The following is a 20945-nucleotide window of genomic DNA, read 5'->3' on the forward strand; positions in this document are numbered from 1 at the left end:
GAGCTTTCTGTGGTGGGGGAAAAGATCTCCAGATAGAATAAACTTTGAAGAAGAAAAGATGACAGCCATGTGCTGCCTACCATACACCCACAGTATTAAGCTTGCTGATTGTTTCTTCACCTAAAAGTTCACTTTTCCTTTACTGAACTTTACATAATGGTACATAAAGTACCCTTTTGGGAATCCCTTGATTCCATGCTTTTAGCTCCCAGGAGTTTTTCGTCCTCCTCCTCGTTTTTTTTTTTTTTTAAGCGTGAAGTGTCAGGTAACGTAAAAAATAATAAAAGCCTCTGTGTCTGCTTTAGAGGTGAATATATGTTAATGGTTATTGGTTAAAGCAAAAGGATAATTTTTCCTTTAAAAGTGCCTTTCAGGTTTTTTTTTTATACTGATGTGATATTTATTCCATCTTGTGTAGTCATTTTATTTTTTAAGTAATCATGGGAATGATTAGTAAGAGTCTAGTTTACATGTCTTTTCTATATTGGGAAAAAAGTCTTTATTGACAGGTCATTTACCACAATGGATTAGGAAATTTTAACTACGATCTTATAATAAGAAATGTATTTTACATTGTAGACTTGTGCACAGAAAAATTATAAGTTTCACGAAAAACTTCTTATTCTTACTGTGTGTGTAAAGTTCTATACTATTCTATTCTCCTTCCCCACTCTCTTCTCAATGCTGATCAGCTGGGACCCATAGTTTGGAAACTAACTGGTCTATAGCAAGTGGGAACGTTAACAGAAACAAAGTAGCCTGTGAGAGCTCTGTGGATGATACAGAAAGACAAAATTCAACTTTTGCTCTTAAAGAAAGCACTTATAGTAAGTTGGTTGAGCAAAGTGTGTGCATGTATGTCTATCTATATGATGACCATAATGTATTATCTGATTTCTGTAAACAAAACTCAGAGAGTATATAGTAAATGCCAAATATTTGTAAGTGCTGCAGGAAAAGATTAGTGATGGCCTCATGAAAGAGGTGGGAGTTAAGTAGGCACTTAAAGGATAGTTTTAGAATGTCTGTAGGTTGGAGGGAGGGTCAAGACATTCCAGTGATGATAAGTGTAGTCAGTGGCTTAGAATTGGGAGTAAAACAATATATTCAGGAAGAGTGAAAGTTGGATCTAGCTATAATGTAGAGTTCACATTGGTCATGAGTGGAAGGTTAAATTGATAAGGAGGGGCCAGATTATGAAGTGATTTAGACTTTATCTTGTAGGCAATGAGGATTGGGGTTTGTCTGTCTCTCTCTCTTTTTCTCTCTCTCAAAATCTATTTTGTCTGCTAATAATGTTTGCCACTCTTGCTCTCTTTTGGTTACTATATGCATGGTATATCGTTTTCCATCCTTTTACTTTCAAGCTGTTTGTGTCTTTGAATCTAAAGTGTAACTTCATAGATAGAATATGGTTGCAGCTTTCTTCTTTATCCAGCCTGACTTTATCCAGTCTGCTTTTTGATCGCATGCATAGTTCATTCACACTTTATATAGTGTGTGGTATGGTTGGAATTATATGTCCCATTTTGCTCTTTGTTTTCTATAGCTCTCATGTTTTTTCCTATGTTCTCATTTACTGCCACCTTTTGTGTTAAATATTTTTTAGTGTATCATCTTAGGTCTGGTGTTGATTTTTAACACTAAAAAATTATTTTCTTAGTGGTTGCTCTGACGATTACAATTTGAATTTCAATTTATCACAGGTTAATACTGACTTTATTTTAGTAAAATATAGCACCTTTGCTCCATTATAGCTTCATTTTCTTCCCCCTTTGTGTTATTGTTGTCATATGTATTACATCTATCCAACAATACACTATTATTGCTTATGTCTTATGTCTTTTGATGAAATTAAGAGGAGAAAAGGAAAACTATGTTTATGCAGTCTTTTATATTTCTCACTTATATTTTCTATTTCTGGTGTTCTTCATTTCTCCTTGTGAATTCAGATTAACATCTAGTGTCATTTTCTTTCAGATCGAGGGACTTGTTCTTTATAAGACAAGTCTTTTGCAACATGTCTGTAATGGATGGCAAGAATAAAATAATTAAAACAAGTCTTTTACTTTAGAATATTCTCCTTTTTTTAAAAAATTCGAGGATGTCTTCATTCTTCCTTTCATGTTTGACGAATAGTTTTGCTGTAAATAGCATTCTTCATTGGCAGTTTTTTTTTTTTTTTGGTTCAGTTTCAGCGCTTGGAAATTTTTTTTTTCCTGCCTTCTGGCCTCCATTTTTTCCTGATGATTAATCAGGCATTAATTGTATTGTTTTTTCCACATATGTGATGAGTCATTTCTCTGTTAACTACTCTCATGATTTTTTCTTTATAGCTTCAAACAGTTTGAATGTGATGTGCCTAGATGTGAATGCCTGTGTTTATCATATTTGGGCTTCATTGAGCCTCAGGGTTTGGTAGATTAGTGTTTTTCATCACACTTGGGAAATTTTCAGCCATTATTTCTTCAAACATTTTTTCTCCTTTCTTTTTTTCCTCTTTTTCTGATACTGCCTTTACACATATATTGATTGGTATGTGTTATTTATACCAGAGGTCTCTAAGGCTCTGTTCATTTTTCTGCAATCATTTTTCCTCTTTGTCCTTTCTATTGGATAATTTCTAATTCTCTAATTTCAAGTTCACTGATTTTTTTAGTGACATCTCAAATATTCTCGAGTCCATAGCAAATCCTTCATTTTTGTTGTTACACTTTTCAACTCTAGTTAATTTTTATCTTTTAAAAGTTAGTATTTCTTTATTGAAATTCCCTATTTGTTATGTAATTGTCATCATGTTTTTCTTTTATTTTTCTGTAATTTAAAAAATATGGTTTCTTTTAATTCTTTGAACTTAATTATAATAGCTTTGTATTCTTTGTCTGCTAAATCTAACTGCTGTGTCCACCCAGACTTAATTTCTATTGATTACCTTTTTTTTTTTTAATACCTGAGTATAGGTTAGCTTTCCTATTGTTTGCTCTCTCACAATTTTTTTTTAATTGGACATTTTAGGTAATATATTGTAGCAGCTGTGGGTGTTTTTTTTTTTTTTTTTTTTTTAAACGTCCTGAAAGTGGTTGTTTTGGGGTTGGTTTTTTTGTATGTTTGTTTTGATTTTGGTAACTTACATAGATGTGATCTGTAGAATCTTTCTCCCCAACAGAAGCCCTGGAATTCTGTATTAAAATTTTAATTCTCATTTTCATTTTTTAACCTGACTTCATAGGGATTGACCCTTTGCATAGCTTAGTGATCAGCCAGTTATTGCTTAGAGATTGTTGTTTAACACCTTGAGTTTATAAGACTTTTATCTTTTTTTTTTGATGATTCCGTATGTAGATTGGGGAGTACATTGAAAATTCAGACAGTTTTTCAAGTTGGCCTCAGCTTTTGCTTTCTCTGAGGCCCACTTGGGCCTCCCCTGCATGTGTGCACAGCCTGTCAGTCAGCCAGAGCTGTGTGGGGAGCTTACGTAGGCCCTCTGTGTCTCTCTCATTTTTAGGATCTCCCTGTTAAGTTTCTGGGTGTCCCACCAGACTGTCATTTTCCCCAGCTAGGACTGCCGTCTCAATGTAGCAGAGCTATGGGCTTTTCCCTTTTGTTTCCTATCAGATTTGCTATTTTTATTGCCAGTGGCATTGGGCATGGGTTTTTGCATTGCTCTTTGTCCTAAATGATGGTAGCACCTCTAGAAGCAAAATTCTGTGCTCTCATAAAGCTATCTCACTGACTGAATTGGGTGGCGGGAGGGGGATGGTAGCATCCCCTGGCAAGAGGCCACTTTCCTCCACTGTCCTAACTGTAATATCTAGCACCTTTTCATGAATGAATGCTTCTCAGTTTGTTCTTTCCATTAATTGATTTCCAGAGCCCTGAAATGGTTGTTCTCTACGGTGTAGTTCAGTTATAGGTATTTTGGAGGAATGAATTTGCTGATCTCTTCATTCCACTATAGTTGGAAGTCTCTCCTCTTTTTAAACTTTCCTAACCCCTTACTACCTTGTGCCCCCTGCACCCACTTTAATTCAATCAAGTCATAGGGGTTTTTTTTTTCCACTGTTCTACTAAAACCATTCTTGCAAGAGTCACCTACATCCTGCATTTGCCGTATCAGTTGTCATTTTTCTGTTTTTATTTTAGTCTCTCAACAGCTTTTGACATAAATGGTCACTCACTTTTTCTGAAAACTTTTTTTTTTTTTACTTGGCTTCTAAGATAACATTCTCTCTTGTTTTTCTTCCTGCTTCATTAACTACACTACTGTATTCACTTTTTAAAATTTCATGAATATTTTTTTCCTGTGTGAACTTCTTTCCTAGGTGATACCATCAGATCCCCTTGCATTAAATCCCCTTCATTCAGATGACCCCCAAATGCGTTTTTTCCAGTCCCAGCTTCTACCCTGAACCTTATGTGGATGTCTAATAAAGACTTCAAACTTAGTACATAGGAAACAGAACTCTTGATCTATTAATACTTTCTCCTTCAAATTTATTCTCTTCAACTTTTATTTTTATTTATTTATTTTTAAATTGCAGAATATTATGGGGATACAGACACTTGGGTTACATATATTGCCTCTGAACCACCCACGTCAGAGCTACAGGTATGCCCATCCCCTAGACACCATACCGCACCCATTAGGTGCGAATTTACCCATCTCCTTTTCCCACCTCCCACCTGCTGGACACCTGATGAATGTTACTTCCATATGTGCACATAAGTGTTGATTAGTTAGTACCAATTTAATGGTACATGTGGTGCTTGATTTTCCATTCTTGTGATACTTCACTTTGAAGAATGGGTTCCAGCTCCATTCAGGATTATACGAGAGGTATTAGTTCACCATTGTTTTTTACAGCTGAGTAGAACTCCATGGTATACATATATCACATTTTATGAATCCACTCATGTATTGATGGGCACTTGGGTTGTTTCCACATCTTTGCAATTTTTAGAACGCTCTTTTGAAAGGTAAATCTGATTATATCACTTTCCTGGTCCAAACCTCCATTGACTTCCCTTTACATTTAGAGTGAAATTCAGTTTCTTACCATGATTGATGAGGGTTTATACAATATTGCTCCTGCCTACCTCTTTGAACTTAGCTACTGTCTCTCTCCCCTTGCTCAGAATGATGCACCCACATTATTATTCTGGCCATTTCTTGAATATGTCAAGCCCACCTCTAGGTTTTTATATTTACTATTCTCTGTAACCACAGTGCTCTTCCTTTAGATGTTCACATGGTTCTCACCTTCATATCGTTTAGGTTTGTGTTCATACAGTCTTCTCTGAAGACTTCATGAAGTCTTCTCTGACTTTCCTACTGAAACATAGCCTCCCCTCTATTATGTTCTGTCCTCTGACTCTACGTGAAAATATATTATTTATTTATTCTTCCTTCTCCTCTATTGACTAAGTTTCATGAGAGTAAGAACTTTGTTAGTCTTAGTCATTGCCATATCCTTAACCCTGAACAATGTGTGGCACAAAATAAGTACACTATTAATATATTTATGGAATAACATTGTTGCCTATAGAGTTAGCATGTTATTAGTCAACTAATAATGACTCAATAAAAATGGCTAGTTTGGGATAGTTGTATACTTAAGGCATCTCAAGCATGAAACTTTGTCTAACATTGGCTTGATTAATACTTATAAAATTGTTCTATGAAATTTATATTTTGGGTCTTTTAGGGAATTTTAAAGTGAGGAAATGTAAGCTTCCTTTCTAAAGTAATAAAATATGAACAGAAGAGTAAATGCAAATGAATTTTTAGGTCCTTGTACTTGCTTCACTTATGCATTCCTTTTGATCAAAGGAATCTTATAAAACTTTTATCTGGGAATTTAATAGGAGTCTGTTACCTTGGTTAATGAGTCTGGAAAAATAGATAACTTATTTTAACATAGTTGGCTGTATTAAAAAGTGTCAATCTTATAATAGCTATGTATCATGAGAGGAATGAGTCTTGGCTTACTAGCAGTTCTCCTGTAAAGGTAGCTACTTAAATGTGAATTGGCAAGGTTTGGAAATACTTGAAGAAATAGCAATCTGGAATGGAATTGGACACAGTTTTGAAATTGATAAAATTTTCTTTGTCTTTCTCTCTGCAGAGTCAGGCATCAGTACATCAGTTATTTTTGTTAAAGCAGTTATACTGTCTGACTTCCTTTCTGTTTATTGCTTCATTTACTAGCATTTTGTAACAAATAATGGAATGAAAGATTGATGCCTTATAAAATGATTTTACATATCATTGTATATATAAGCCCAGCTGTGAAAGTTAGTTTAAAGGAATAGTCACTTATTTCTGTTTTCATCTTCTAAGAACTGGAGGCCACCCTGCTGTAGTATAGTTTTGTTTATCTGCTTCCTTGGCCCCTATGCATCCCCCCTCCTTTTTGGCCTCTTTTCTAACCATAATACCATTTCCTTTCCAGTTTCCCAGGTATACACTTCATATTTTGTAGCTCTTCTAAATCATCACTTTAAATAAAACTTTATTTTCTGACCACCTAGCTGATATTTTGGTATTCTTTCTGTGTTATAATTTTATTAACTGGATTTTTGGCAGCCAAGTACATTGTTGGAATATATACTCTTTGTTAATATACAGTCTATTTAAATTTACTACTGCAAAGTCTATGGTGTTAAGAAATCATCGTATTATTTAGTGGGTTTTTTTTCCCATGAAGAATGGACATAATTGAAACTTCCCAAAGGGAATATTATTTGTGTGGTCTACACATCTATCAGGATTGTACAGTTTCTAGTATGCTGTATTTTAACTCTTTGTAAAACTTAGTAACTAAGCCTTTTCCATGGAATTAATGCTGGTTTTTTGCCATTGCATATGAGAAAACAATAGGGTTAAAGAGCTTTCTTTAACTCCAAATTGATTTGTTTGGTGAGAAGTTTGATTTTTTTTTTTTTTATTACAGTTGTGAAAACCTATACGGGTAGCAGGTCATTTCAGATCTCTTACCTACTATGTACCAGTGCTTTTTAAGCTATTTGTGGTAAAGTACCAGTTTTAACAATTTCCAGTTCCTCAAAGACTATTATTTTTGTGAAATATAATGCAAATGAATCATTAGAAAAGTGAAGTTTAAAAAAACCCAATTCTTATCATATTCATTGATAAAAATTCATTTTGTCAAATTGCTATAAAAGATTCTAAACACTCTCAATTTCTGTATTTATCTTATTGCAGAGCAATAACAACAAATAGTTCATGACCTAGTAACAAGTAGCTTACAGATCAGTACCAGTTTACAAATCATACTTTTTAGTAGCATATCTGTAGCCTGCTGTTTGTAGTGTTTAATGTTATTTCAAAAGCATGTTGGTCAATATGATGAATAGCTGTTATCCTTTAAAAAATATTTTCATGTGTTTCCTTTTCAGAACCGAGAGCTCCAGATCATGAGAAAGCTAGATCACTGTAACATAGTCCGATTGCGTTATTTCTTCTACTCCAGTGGTGAGAAGGTAGGTTTAACAGAATGTATGAACTGAATATTGTGACAAAATTGTTATTTTTGTAGAAATTAACCTCCCCCTCCCTCGTGAGACAGTTTTGCTAGTTGAATGGAGGAATTCCAAAGCACAGGCCCAACGATTCTGAGCCCAAGACAGGGTCATTGTATGTCATCAGTTATATCTGGAAAATGTTAATGAGAGGATGAAGAGATTGAATTTTTAAGAATTTTCTTCTTTTTAAAATACGTATCTTCAGTTCTCAAGCAAATTTATATATTTTATTAAGATTTCTATGTTCACTATGTGTTTATGGAGCCCTATGATAGTTAACCTATTTGAGGGAGGAAAATACGTCATTCTGTTAAGTTAATTAGAGGGGAAAGGAAGCAAGAGGACTTTGGTAGGACTAGAATGAGGGTTAAACATGGGAAAGCAAGTTTAATCTATCCTTGGCTAGGGAAAAAGTTAGAAAGATACAGTATTACAGAGCTTATTATAATTGGTGACTATTTCTGATCACAATGAAGTCTGTGAACGCAAATGATAATTTAAGAAGATTCTGTCCTGTGAATCCCTGCCCCTCACCCATCTTTCTCTTTAGAAGATGCAATAATTAACAGTTGGAAACAAAGAAAACCAGTTTCTTCTGCTTTACCATGGCCTTTTTCTTTCTGCCTGTCACTGTCCCCTCTTTCCATATTCAGTCTTTCCTTACATTTTTCTTTCCTTCACTGGTTTGGGATAAAGAGGGCAGATAACAAACCACTTGATTTTTTTTTTTTTTTTTTTTTTTGGGTTAAATAAATGTAACACTGGATAAGTTCTTTTGGGATTTTGGACTTCAGATTTTGTGCATATAATATATAATGTTCTCAGATTCATAATGCCTCTTGATTTCTAGTCCAGTATTCTTGTTATTTCATATAACTGTTTTCTAATGTAATAATTTTAAATCATTTTTCATTAAGCTTTATTTAGATTTTCTCCTTAAAAGTTTTTTTCTTTTCATGACAGAGCCTGTAATATGGGAGGATACCTAGTATTAAGCCGGGGTTGTATATACATGCCTACACATATTGTGTATATACATGTGTGTCATAGCTAATGTGTTTTAACAGTCATAGTTAGCAAATTGGCCCTTTATTGATACTTGTTTTCAGTTTTTTTTTTTAAATTTTCAATGATGCCTCTGTTTTATTAGGGATTATAAACCTCATAAGTATTCGAACTCTTTTATTTCTAAACCCAATTACTTCATTCATGCTACTTTTTTTTTTTAACCTACCAAACTGCCTATTTTTATCTGTAATCTTACCTATTTTGGCATGTCTTTACTTTTTCCTGTCCCTTCCTAAATAAAATTATGCAACATCTATTGCATTCATAGCACTCTTATAATGGAATTTTGCATCTTCATGGTTTGTTTGTTACTAGATGCTAGGCCTCATGATACCCCTGGTTCAGAATTATTTGTTCCATGAACCACTAGATTACATATAGATTCATTTGAAAGAGCTTCCTTACAAAGTCCCTAAATGTTTTCTCTTGATTACTTGTTTTAATTTATGTAGCATTTCCTATAAACCAGGCACTGTTTTAATGCTTTACAAATGTTAACTAATTTGACTCTTTCAAAGTTAAAGAGCAGAAAGGGAAGAATGTCACACCTTTTGAATGCAAAGCACCTGATGTCTTACCTATCTGGTTTTGGTTTGGTGGGAAGTACCCAACATAGTCAGCCCTTACCTGATTTAATCCTGTTTTGGGGGGGGTAACAAGTGACTGGCTGTTATCATCTGTGTGCCCTAGAGTATAATTTCCCCCCTGCTGCTGCTCTTAGCTTCCTATTTATCTTAAGTGTTCTTACAGATAAAGAGCAACCAGAAGTCATTAACAGAGGTTTAACTAAAAGGAGAATGAACCTCTGGCTATGGTAAAAAGAAATATACTTGCTAATATTTTATTTATCTGATAACTTTCTCTTGAGCATCACAAATTTTCCAAAGGACACCTATTAATTTTTGGGTAGCTTCATTAAAAACCAAGCAAAAACGAAGAAAGAAAGGGAGAGACGAGGGAGGAAGGAAGGAAGGAAAGAGGGAAAGAGGGAAGGAGTGTATTGTTGAAAATAATGGTCCTTCTTTGTCAAAAAAAGGAAAGTTTTCTAAAGATATGCAGATATATAGAGGTTCAAGACTTCCCATAATCTTCTAGCCACCAAACAGATAATTTCTTACTGCCCTACTCATGATCTTCAGTTCTTCTGAATTGTTCTGGTGGGACTAACGTCATTCAAGAGACCAAGTAGTAAACTATTAATAATTCTTCTCGTAGGAGAAGATGGATTCTGCTCTAAGGTTGAAAGCTCAGATTAGTTATTCTCAGTTCTGACACTCTAGGAATAGGTTACTGAGAGTATCCACTGCTGTTTAGAAAGAGATCTAAATGTCTATGAAATTCTTACAAATTCTTAACACATTTACTGCCATGTGAATTGCATTTAACTCACACTAGTTTTGAGCCTTGGGGCCTTGTGAAGCATATGTAACTCGCGTCTCTTCACCTTGGGAACCACGACAACTATATTTCAAGTTGCATATAACTCACAGAAAACAATAAAAAAGAACAAATTTTTCATTAAATTAGAAAGAATCATTTCGTTTTTGAAATTTTTATTCTGTTTTCGTAATAAAACACTGTGGCCCTAAGGAAAAATTTTTTTTCTAGTATGGCAGTCGGTGTGTTAAAGATAATTTATCTCTGAATGTGACAGTCCTACATTTGGTAGGCATTTTTCTAGCAGAAGCATTATGTATTGCTTATGTGTATTGTATATACAAGAAGAGTTTTGGTGGAGGAAATAATAAATTAATAGCTTGACATGCATGTGAGACATGCAAGTAGAGATGCCCAGCAGACAGGCACATGTATGACTTTATGGAGGGAGGGGCTCTAAGTGGAGAGATGACATTGACAAGGTAGGACAGGGAGGGTGTGTAGCCATTGTGAAGTTTTGGGGAGGAAGGAGATATGGGGTGTTGTCTGAGACCAGTTTTCACTGTAGTTTGACAGTATTTATTGCCTTTTGTGCCTAGAATTTGTTGAGGGGTGAGAGCAGTCTTCATTTGAGAGAACTGCAAGGAAACCAGTGCCTTTGGGTGAGATCCAGGTTTTGTCTAGGGCAAGGCAGTAAGAAGAACCCTGCATTGAGGTTATCTGGAAGGTTGTTTTTCCAAGTTTTGGAGAGCACAGGGAAAGCTTTGGGAAGGGAGATCAGTGATAAGAACATGAGCCTAAAGGAAGCTGGAGGAGGCAATTAAAGGGATGAGTTGAAGGCACTGTGAAGATGAGAAAGAATAAGAATTCAGTATTTCAGGATTAGAGAGATGAAAGGCTTGGTCAGGTTCCAGGATAGATGAGTTCAAATGTATTAATATTTGGGAATTTTTTTGTAAGTCCTCCCATTCTCTGAATCTCTTTCCTTCTCTATCATTTTTTATCAATCTCTTTAGCCCTTTTCTCTCCTTTCTCTTCAGTCTCTGTTTCCCTTTCTGGATTTCTACCCCTTTCACTCTATGCTCTGGGTCTCTGTCTTTCTGTCTCTGGGTTTTTGTCCCTTTCTCTTGATCTGTGTCAACCCCCCTTTTCAGATTTCTTTTCCATCAACCCCCCTTTACAGATTTATTTTCTCTATTTGTAATACTCTCTCCCTCTCCTCCACCATCCCCCCACAACCCCCGGCTCTCGTCTTTCTTCTCTATTTCATCTCTATGGGTCTCCATCAACCTTTTTCTCTCAGTTTCTGTACCTCTCTTTCATTGGGATTTTACCCATCCCATTTTATTTTTGGGGTCTGTGATCCTTTCTAAATCTTTGTATGAATTCCCATCTATATTGAGTCTTCCTCATTCTTTCTCAGTGTCTCTTCTCTCTGGTCATCTAATACTCCCGTTTTGGAAAATGTTAAGGTGAAAAATAAACTGTTCACTATCACTGTCCAGACCTTTGACTTCAGTTCTACATATCTTCTAATTCCATATGTATATGTTACATAGGTATATGCGTAATTATTTATAACCTTACTAAATATTTAAGATCTCAAAAAAACTTTTCCCTATTACCTGATAGTATGTATAGGTATTCGTTATATAATATTCTGTTGTTGTAGTACATAGTAGTATGCTTACCTGTTCCCTCATTGTTACTTTTAGGTTTAGAATTGTTGCTCAGCTACCTCACGGCCTTGCCGTAATTTTTGTCTGTGAGCCCTTTTCAGCTCTGGGAGAAGTTAAAGTATGATTTCTATAATATCAGGCAGGTATTTTCACTGACCACAGTTTGACTGAATGGTATGTTTATTTTGGTAAACTTCTTTTTATTGTATTCCACTCTGTCATTTCAAAAGACTTTTTCTTCAGGGATTATACATAATCAGCTTTTAGCCTATAACTGGGGAAAGGGGTAGCCAGTGTAACTAGAAAAAAGAGGGATTAAATCAGGATAGATGTGAATTAATTAGTCTTAGTCCTCTAGTTGGAATTATTAGTGTTTGCTGTAGTAACTGGAACATCATGTAGTCAATTAATGTACTCTAGGTTACCCAACAGATTTTAGTAACCCTGATTTAGAGTAAGTAGTAGTCCTCACCCACCATTAGGGAAAAATGGGATATTTGATTGTTTTGAAACTCCGGACTTAAAATTTTGTGAATTCCAAGTATTCTATAGTATAGTGTTTTTTTCAATATTTTTCAATATTTGGCAATAGAAGCTTTCTTCCCCCCAGATGAAATTTTATGAAGAACTTTGATATAACAGATAAAAAGCAAAGTTGCTCTAGTTGAAGCCAAGGTTTGGGATCAGCTGACTTCACCTTTTCTGAGTTTCAGCTCATCTCTATAGAACCCTAGGACTCTGAAGGGCATAAAATAAAAACCATGTGGTATCTTTATAGGATCCTTGAGTTTTATTTAAATCAATTAATAATTTTCTTTAAGAAAAACTTATATAAGTAACCTTACATGTAAAAAGTATTTTTTCTTGTTGTTCATAGATTACTTGAATAACAAAGAGGAAAACTTTTGCTTCTACTTGTGTGAAAGACTGTTGAAACAGCAAGGATGACAAGCTGATTTCTTTTCTCATGCCACCTTTGTTCTATTGTTAGTAACTGTGTGGAGGGCTGTATGCAGAAGGGGAGGATTGTACTACTGCTTCTGGGATCGGGAAAAAGAATACTATGCTTGATTATGCCTCTCTACCACCAGCTCTGGAGTGGACAGGGTAGGGGTGACATATATGCCAAGAAGCCATTCTGAAAAGTAAAGACCACCAGCTTTGTAGCTAGAAATATTTGGGTTTGCATTCCATTTCTGCCACTTGATAGCAGTATGACTCTGATACCCTTTGATAATTTTGGTATGTAGTTTGTTTTAAAGTATGAGGTAAAGATGAAACTTGCCTTAATTATTGTTGTATGGTCAGTGCCTACGTCCCTTTCCAATTCCCTCACTCAACCTCCCAAGCGAAAGATAGTTCTCTTTTATCTAATCTATAGTCCCTTTACTGTTAGTACTGTATTATTCTCATCTCTAGCCAGCCAGGCATACCCATCAGAGAAAAGACAGCTGTTTTGAAATTTTTTTGCCAGTTGGAATTCCCCAACCCAGTTCTGAGGAGAATCAGGGGCTACCATGATGCTATGTTGAATGTTTTATTACTGGGTTCTCTGATATGCTACTTTGCATCTCATTAAATTTTTAGAATTATTTAAAACAGTAGCCTCAAGGAATTTCGTTTCTTTGACCTCTGAAGTGATCTGGTTGCAAGAGCATCATAGTAGTATTTGTTTTCCAAAGGTAGGATGGAGTTATCCCAGCTATTGTTGAGTTGTTGTTAGTTGTGATCAAGATTTTGTCCTTTAAATTTCTTATTCAGTGTGTGATTTTAATGTGGAATGCATACAGGAATAATTATCAGTGATTAGAAAGTAATTTATTAATAAAAGTGATAACTAGTAATACTGAACCATTGAGAGAAATGCTCCCTAAATTATACATCATATCATTTTTTGGAGGTTTCTAAGTAAGATCCACTTTGTATAATAGCAGATTCCTTTCAAAGGACTTGTGGCAGTGATTTCTTAGCCAGTTTTTTGGAAGCTTAGTAACAAACAGCTCTTTGAAGTTCATGGTGTCTCATGTTAGTGGACTAAATTGTTTTTAGCATCTGCATCTGAAATGATACTCTTTGTGTTGTATTTCTCTATTTAGCTTTTAAAGTTTACAGTTAATCTATACGTGTTCTGGCATTCTATCTGACAAACAGAGAGAGATTACATTAAGAAAACATCAGACCTGAGATATTTCAGAAAATTACAAGTGTTAGAAATGCTGAATCCTGGTTTGTCTTTCTTCTTGAAATACTAGCATCTGCAGCCTTATAGATTATCTTCTGCTGGAACCTCCAAACAAAACTGTATTTTGGGAATGTGAAAATATTACTGTTTTCTCTGTATATGGTATTCCTAGGGATGAGTGCTCTCCTCCCTTCAGTATTATTCTTGTGCATATTTAATTTACATTAGAACATTTGTAAATTTAAGGAGAGTATTTATTTGAGCCCCCATATTTCTCATAGCATAGTAAATTAGAGCATTCAACCTATAGCGGACATGGTTTTGTTAATCTTCCTTTGATGTATTCTGCTTGTTATTATTATGAATAAAATATGCTACCCAAAAAGGGATATCATCAGTACTTCAAATGAGGCCTGAACTGTACAAAGTAGAGTGGAATTATCTTTATTGATCTGAACACAATACTTCTGTAGTCTAATGTGACAGTATGTTTTTCATTAACTGCATCTCAATGTTGATTCCTTTTGAGTTCTGCTCAGTTATACCTATCACCTAATTTCCAGATGAATTATTCAAGTCTGATCTTGATTCTTTCTGATTTGTCATTCCACGTAATAAATTGATACTTCGATTTTAATTATAGGTCTTTGTATTTATCTTTGTTAAATTTCGTACTGTGGGATTTGGTCTATCATTCCAGCCTATTAGAGTTCTTTAAATTCTTATTCAGTCTTCGGTTTTATGCCATTGTTTCTAGGTTTATCTCAATCTTAGGTGGCTGTGCTAAAATCAGAGATTGTAAACTGACTGCCAGATCTATCCCCTCGTGTGCTTTATTTGGCTATCACATTCTGTTAATTTTTTTTTTTTTAACCACAATGCTTTTGGTTAAGTCTTACACTGTCTGATTTACCAACCATTGCCCCTGACTGCGTTACACAATTTGGCTACACATCTTTGCATTGGTTGCTTAGCTGTTGAAAGCATTTGCTTTTGCAATTCCTAATAAATGAAAGCAGTTATAAACATACTGATTGGGGCAAGGGAAGGACAGGCTTATAGTCTTATAACGAGATGCCTTTGTTCAACTTGGCATTCTTTTTTTAATCTTTGTATTCTTAACTTTTAATATGACTGCTTAGCAGATAAATTGTAATCCATCACTACACACATCTCCAAGTTCATAAATATATCATGATTAACTTTGTCAAATGGTTTATTAAAATAAAAAAAGAATAGCTTTGACATCCATGTTAATGACCTTTCTAATATCTCAGACTCACCATTTTTTTGAATTCTACTTATGCTGCAGTCCCTTCCCTACCAGTTCAGCATTCTGCTTATTTATTCTATTAGACCTCACCTTCACTTGGAACTGATTCCTCTCTGAATATTGATCTCTGAAATTTTTTCTCTTTGCCTTCAGCATTACTCATGCTACCCTTAGTTTTACATATGACCTATCTTTTATTTTACAAAAAGTAGGATCATCAGACAAACATTCAGCTTACATTTCTTTCCTTTTTCCTAATACCTAATCATATATTTTAGATTTAAAGAAAAAAATACGGTATCATTCTTTTAAAGATGAAAATAGCTACAATTTGAGTTTTTATGTGTCAGGTAATATGTCTAAGAGCTTTATATGGATTATATTTTATAATCTTATGACACTCCTTTAAAGTCAGTACTATGATTAGCCCTATATTATAGATTAGGAAACTGATGCTTAGAGATATAATTTGCTCATGGTCACATAGCTCCTAGTAACAGAGTTGGGATTACTGTGTAGTTTTGTGTGACTCATACTAACCTTACCTCTTAATTACTACACTGTATAGCTTCATTGTGTTGTTTTCCTTCTTCTCCCCATGTTCTTGAATCTTGCTTTATTAGTTATCCCTTTTGTTTTCTTTCTTATAACTTCATTTCTCCTTATCTACTTAACCTACAAATAAATTTGGAACTCTTCTGGCCAGTAAAGAATACAAACAAAAAGCACAGCAACAATTTTTCTTTACCAGGCATGGTGGCTCATGCCTGTAATCCCAGCACTTTGGGAGGCAGAGACAGGAGGATCGCTTAAGGCCAGGAGTTGGAGATCAGCCTGGGCAACATAGTGAGACCCTGTCTCTAAAAAAATCAAAAACAATTTTTCTTTGACTTTGCCTCCCCTTGAGTTACAAACTCCCAGCTCTCTCCTTACCTTTATCACCAGAAACTTTGTAAAAAGAAACTAAATTAACTGTGTTCTGTTCCTCACCTACCATCTGCTCACTCTTGAACCCAATACAACTTGGTTGCTCCTGGTACCATGGTCTGAAACTGCTTTTTCCAAGACCATCACTGAAACAAAATATACTAGATCCAGTAACCTCTTTTCAGTCCTTATCCCTTCTGCCTTTGCAATACTTTGCAGTTCCACATCTCATCCTTATTGAAATTTCAGCTTTGAATCTCTTCATGCTACTCTTCACTTGCTTTCTGTGCCTGTTAGTTCTTTCTTCATGTTTGCAAAATCTCCTAATGTCATCTACTTCTTAAGTTCAGTGCTTTTCAAGATTCCATACTCAGTCCTTTCCTTACTCTCCTACTCTGCACACTCTTTTTAGGTTAGCAAGTCTGTTCTCATGGCTTCAGCTAATTTATAGCTGTACTCCACTCTTGTTTCCTAAGTTTGCCTTGACCTGTGTTTGCAACCACCTGTGGAACATAGCTGCCTGAAGTGTTCTGAGATTAAGTAAAAGTTCAACTAATTTTTTCCTTTAAACCTTTTTACTCTTTTTGCTTTTTCTGTCTCATTACCTACTTAGTTGCCCAAGTTTAGAGACAATTAATCCTGACTTCTTTGTTCTTAGATTCTCTATTACTCTTATGTTCAAGATAGCCACCCTTCTTCCCCTTTTTAAAAAAAAAAATCCTTATGCCTTGGTTCAGGCCTTGGATTCATGTCTAGGAGGTTTCTAGTTGCCTTTCCTGCTTTCATTCTCATCTTCCCAACTGTCCTCCTCTCGATACCTGTTTTCTGCAATATCATTTAAGTTAAAACAGACTATGAGTCTGTGATCCTATTTTTTCCCAAGCTTTATTAAGATATAATTGATAAAATTAAAATTGTATATCTTTACAATATACATGATTTTTGGTATATATGTATGCATTGTGAAAAGTGTAATCCTAATTTTTAAATACATATCCATTGCCTCTGAACTTAATTTATTCAGCAAATATTTATTGTGAGTACGTACTGTGTTCTAGGCACCATTCTAGGTGGAGCTAGAGCAGTGAACAAAACAGACAAAAACATTTGCCATCCTGGAGACTTGTCTAGTCAGGGAAGCAGATAATATAAAATAAACTATGTGATTAGAAAATGGTAAGTACCAGCCAGGCGAGGTGGCTCACAACTGTAATCCTAGCACTTTGGGAGGCCTAGATGGGAGGATTGCTTTAAGCTAGGAGTTTGACACTAGCGTAAGCAAAAGTGAGACCACATCTCTACAAAAAATAGAAAAATAAGCCAGGCTCAGTGTCACATGCCTGTAGTCCCACCTACTTGGGAAGCTGAGGCAGGAAGATCGCTTGAACCAGGAGTTTGAGGTAGCAGTGAGCTATGATAATGTCACTGCGTTGTAGCCTGGGTGACAGAGGGAGACCATGTCTCAAAAAAGAAAAGAAAAGAAAATGGTAATTATGCTTATATAGTGGGGCAAAATAAAGTGGGGAAGGCAGGTGGGGAATATAGGGTTAGAGAAGTGGGTTGTAATTTAAAATGGGATGATTAAGGAAAACTACACCAAGAAGGTAACGCTTCAACAAAGATTTGAAGGAGTTGAGGCAAGTGAGCTATGTGCACATTTGGTGGGAGAAACTTCCAAGCTGAAGGACTAGTTGGTGCAGAGGCCCTGAATGTGAAAGCCTGCCAGACATATTCAGGAAACATCAGGGAGCTAGTGTGTCTGGAGATGAGTGAACAGTGAGGAGAGCAGTGGAGTAGAGGAACAGAGGACAGAGGAATAATGAGGTGAGTTTGTAGTACATTGCAGACCATTGAGGGGGAGTAAAAGAGATATAGTCTAACTTATACTTGATATTAGTTGATATTAGACTGTAAAGGGGTAAGATAGAACACTTATGAGGTAGGTAGACTATTTAGGAGGCTATTAAAATAATCCAGGTGAGAGGTGATAATGGCTCAGACCAGGGTTGTGGCAGTGAAGGTAGTAAGAGTGGTGGATCCTGAATAAATTTTAAAGGTGGACCATTAATTTTTTTGACATGGATATGGGGAGAGAGGACCAGGGGGAGAAACAGAGAGAAAGAGAGAGGGAGGTTGGGAGGGAGAGAGAGAAGGAAAAGGAGCAAAGGGCCTAAGGAACTGGAAGTAGATTAGATGATTCTAAGGTTTTCAGCCTGAACAATGTCAAGGACACAGTTGGATATACTAATCTGGAGTTAAGGGCAGAGATTCAGGCATATATATACATATGTATATGTGTATATATGTATATGTATACGTATATGAATTTGAAGTCATCAGTTTATAGTAGTATTGAGCCATTAGGTAGGTGAGATTATCAAGGAAATTAATTTAAAGAACAAAAGAGGTCTGGGGATTAAGACCTGGGATCCTCCAATACTTAAGAGATCAAGGAGAATAGAAGGAAGTAGAAATGGAAAGCAAGAAGAGCTGTCTGTAAGGTGGGATGAAAACCAAAAGAATGGTGTCCTGTGAAGTGGAGAAAGTGTTTTAAAGAAGGGATCATGATTAACTATGCTAAATGGTAGTGCTAAGTCAAGTAAACGAGAAGGGTAAGAATTGAAAATTGACATTGGATTCACCAACAAGGAGATACTGATCTTGAACAATTCTGGTGTAGTAGTAGTGAAATTCTGTTGGAGTAAGTTTTAGAGAGAATGAGAGGAGAAAGAAATTGGAGAAAGTCAGCTTTAGGGAAAGGGCCAGAAAGTATGGTGGTAATTAGTGTGATTAGAGACAGTTTATTATCTTTTTTTTAAGATGGGAGAAAGAATAGCAAGTTTTTGTGCTGATTTTAATGTTTCCCACAGGGAGGGAATAATTAATGCAGAAAGACAGGAAATTTTCTGGAGCAATGACTTTGAGTAGGAAATGCAGAATAGGACTTTTTCCTTTTTTTTAAACATGTAGCAGTGTTTGCCTTGAAATGGAACTTGGTTGGCTTATCTCTGACAGAAGTGAAGGGATAGATTGTGGTAATAGGTGGGTACATGTAGTGATGTAAGCATTGTCATCAGCTGAGGTTGAGGGCAGAGAAAAGAGGTGTTGGAGGTTGAAGAGGAGGAGAGGAAAATCAGAGTGATCTGGAAAAGTGAATAGATTAGGCAAATGCATAATTATTGCTAGGCCAATTGAAGTTCTTGAAGATGACTTTAATGTATGACCAATCAGCACAATTATAGATTTCTCTGCAGCCATGTTCAGCTCTTTTGGTACAGGTATAGACTAGGCAGAAAGTTGGACTTAACCAGAATGGTGGAAAAACCACAAGCTTTTTCTTAAATATTTTTGGCTTTGCAGGCTATCTGGTGTGTCACAACTATTCAACTCAGCCATTGTAGCCCCAAAGCAGCCATAGACAATGCTTAACTGAGTGGGAGTAGCTATGTCCTATTAAAACTTTATTTATAAAATTAGGCAGCAGGCCATTGCTGTTGTTTGCTAACACCTGTGTTAGAGAGTGGGAATAATGATAAATCATGGAATTTAAGTGGGCTATGGAGGGAAGAGAGAACACAAAAGGGTGTAAGGGGTAGTGAAAAGGTGGTAGGGTCAATGATATGATGTCTTATTAAACTGTTTCCTGAGCTCTGTTGTACTTTGACCTTGCATCTTGAATATAGTTTTCTCTCTGCCTAAAGTGTTCCTTTCATACTCAATTCAGATGTCATTTCTTTTATGCCTGCACCCTTACTTCCTCTGTAGTGGCCACTGACATATAGAAAATATTCTGTAAATGCTGAAAGTTGAAATTCTCTACTTCAGTTTGGTAGGTATGATGATTTCATATTGGGATTATGAAAGTTTGTTTTCCTGAAATTTTTCCCACTCAGAAGCCAATTCTCCACTTGAACATAGTGATTCTCAACTTTATTTTCTGCTTTAGTTTACCTAACTGATACTGTTTACATGAACAGGGTAAGGGTAGTGCTCTGTTTCTCTTTCCTACTTGGTACTTAGTTGGAATTCCTTTGTTTTTCTCCATTGATCTTGGAATGGTCTCATTATGCTCCTGAGAATGGATATTTAAACATATGACCTTTAATAAGCTTGTGAGCATGGTAACTCACTGCCTTGTAAGTTCTTTTTATTTCAGTTATAGAAGACAAGTGGTTGTTCTAAAAATTATATTAATCAATTATCAGGTAACCATAGGGTCTTTTTTGTGGAGGCTAGAGACATTTTGAAGAGTATCTAATCCAACCTTTCATGTGATAATATAGTTGAAGAAACTGAAGCTCAGAGAAGTTAAGTGACTTTTACACACCAATTAGCAGCAAGAGCTAGGGCTAGAAATCCACATTTCTTAATTTTCAATTCAATACTCTCCTTGCTACCATGCCACTTAGCCTGATAGAATATGAGAGTATTGATTATCAGCCTAGAAAACATGAAATTTTATAATAGGCAATGTCCTCTAAGATCATAGTAACCAAAATAATAGTCTAATTATGATTGGGAATCTTAACAGTATTGAAATGGCTATTTTTTCCCCCATGGAATTATTAGTAAGAAGGTATGATAGACTTGTTTTTACTATTATGGTTATATTCTGAAATAATTTTGTCCAATTAAAATTTAACACACAAATCTTTTCTTTAAAAATATGAATAAATAAATGTATAGACAATTTAGTTGAATATTTAAAGTCTAGTTTCTAATCTCTTTTATTTTTTTTGTTTTTTTTAATAAACTCTTTCAGAAAGATGAGGTCTATCTTAATCTGGTGCTGGACTATGTTCCAGAAACAGTATACAGAGTTGCCAGACACTATAGTCGAGCCAAACAGACGCTCCCTGTGATCTATGTCAAGGTATGTAAAAATGTAACAGTT

The 20945-nt window shown here is 35.4% G+C and overlaps 1 protein-coding gene across 2 annotated transcripts in view; it reads left to right on the forward strand.

Moving 5' to 3' along the window:
- The window catches only part of GSK3B (glycogen synthase kinase 3 beta), a 187530-nt gene that overhangs the window by 73627 nt on the left and 92958 nt on the right, over positions 1 to 20945 (forward strand). For both annotated transcript variants that reach the window (XM_045540187.1, XM_045540188.1), the window contains exons 3-4: positions 7420 to 7503; positions 20814 to 20924. In XM_045540187.1, the coding sequence (XP_045396143.1) occupies positions 7420 to 7503; positions 20814 to 20924 (195 nt within the window). The remainder of the gene's footprint in view (positions 1 to 7419; positions 7504 to 20813; positions 20925 to 20945) is intronic.

The sequence above is a fragment of the Lemur catta genome, chromosome 1, assembly GCF_020740605.2.
Source record: "Lemur catta isolate mLemCat1 chromosome 1, mLemCat1.pri, whole genome shotgun sequence".
Taxonomy (NCBI): domain Eukaryota; kingdom Metazoa; phylum Chordata; class Mammalia; order Primates; family Lemuridae; genus Lemur; species Lemur catta.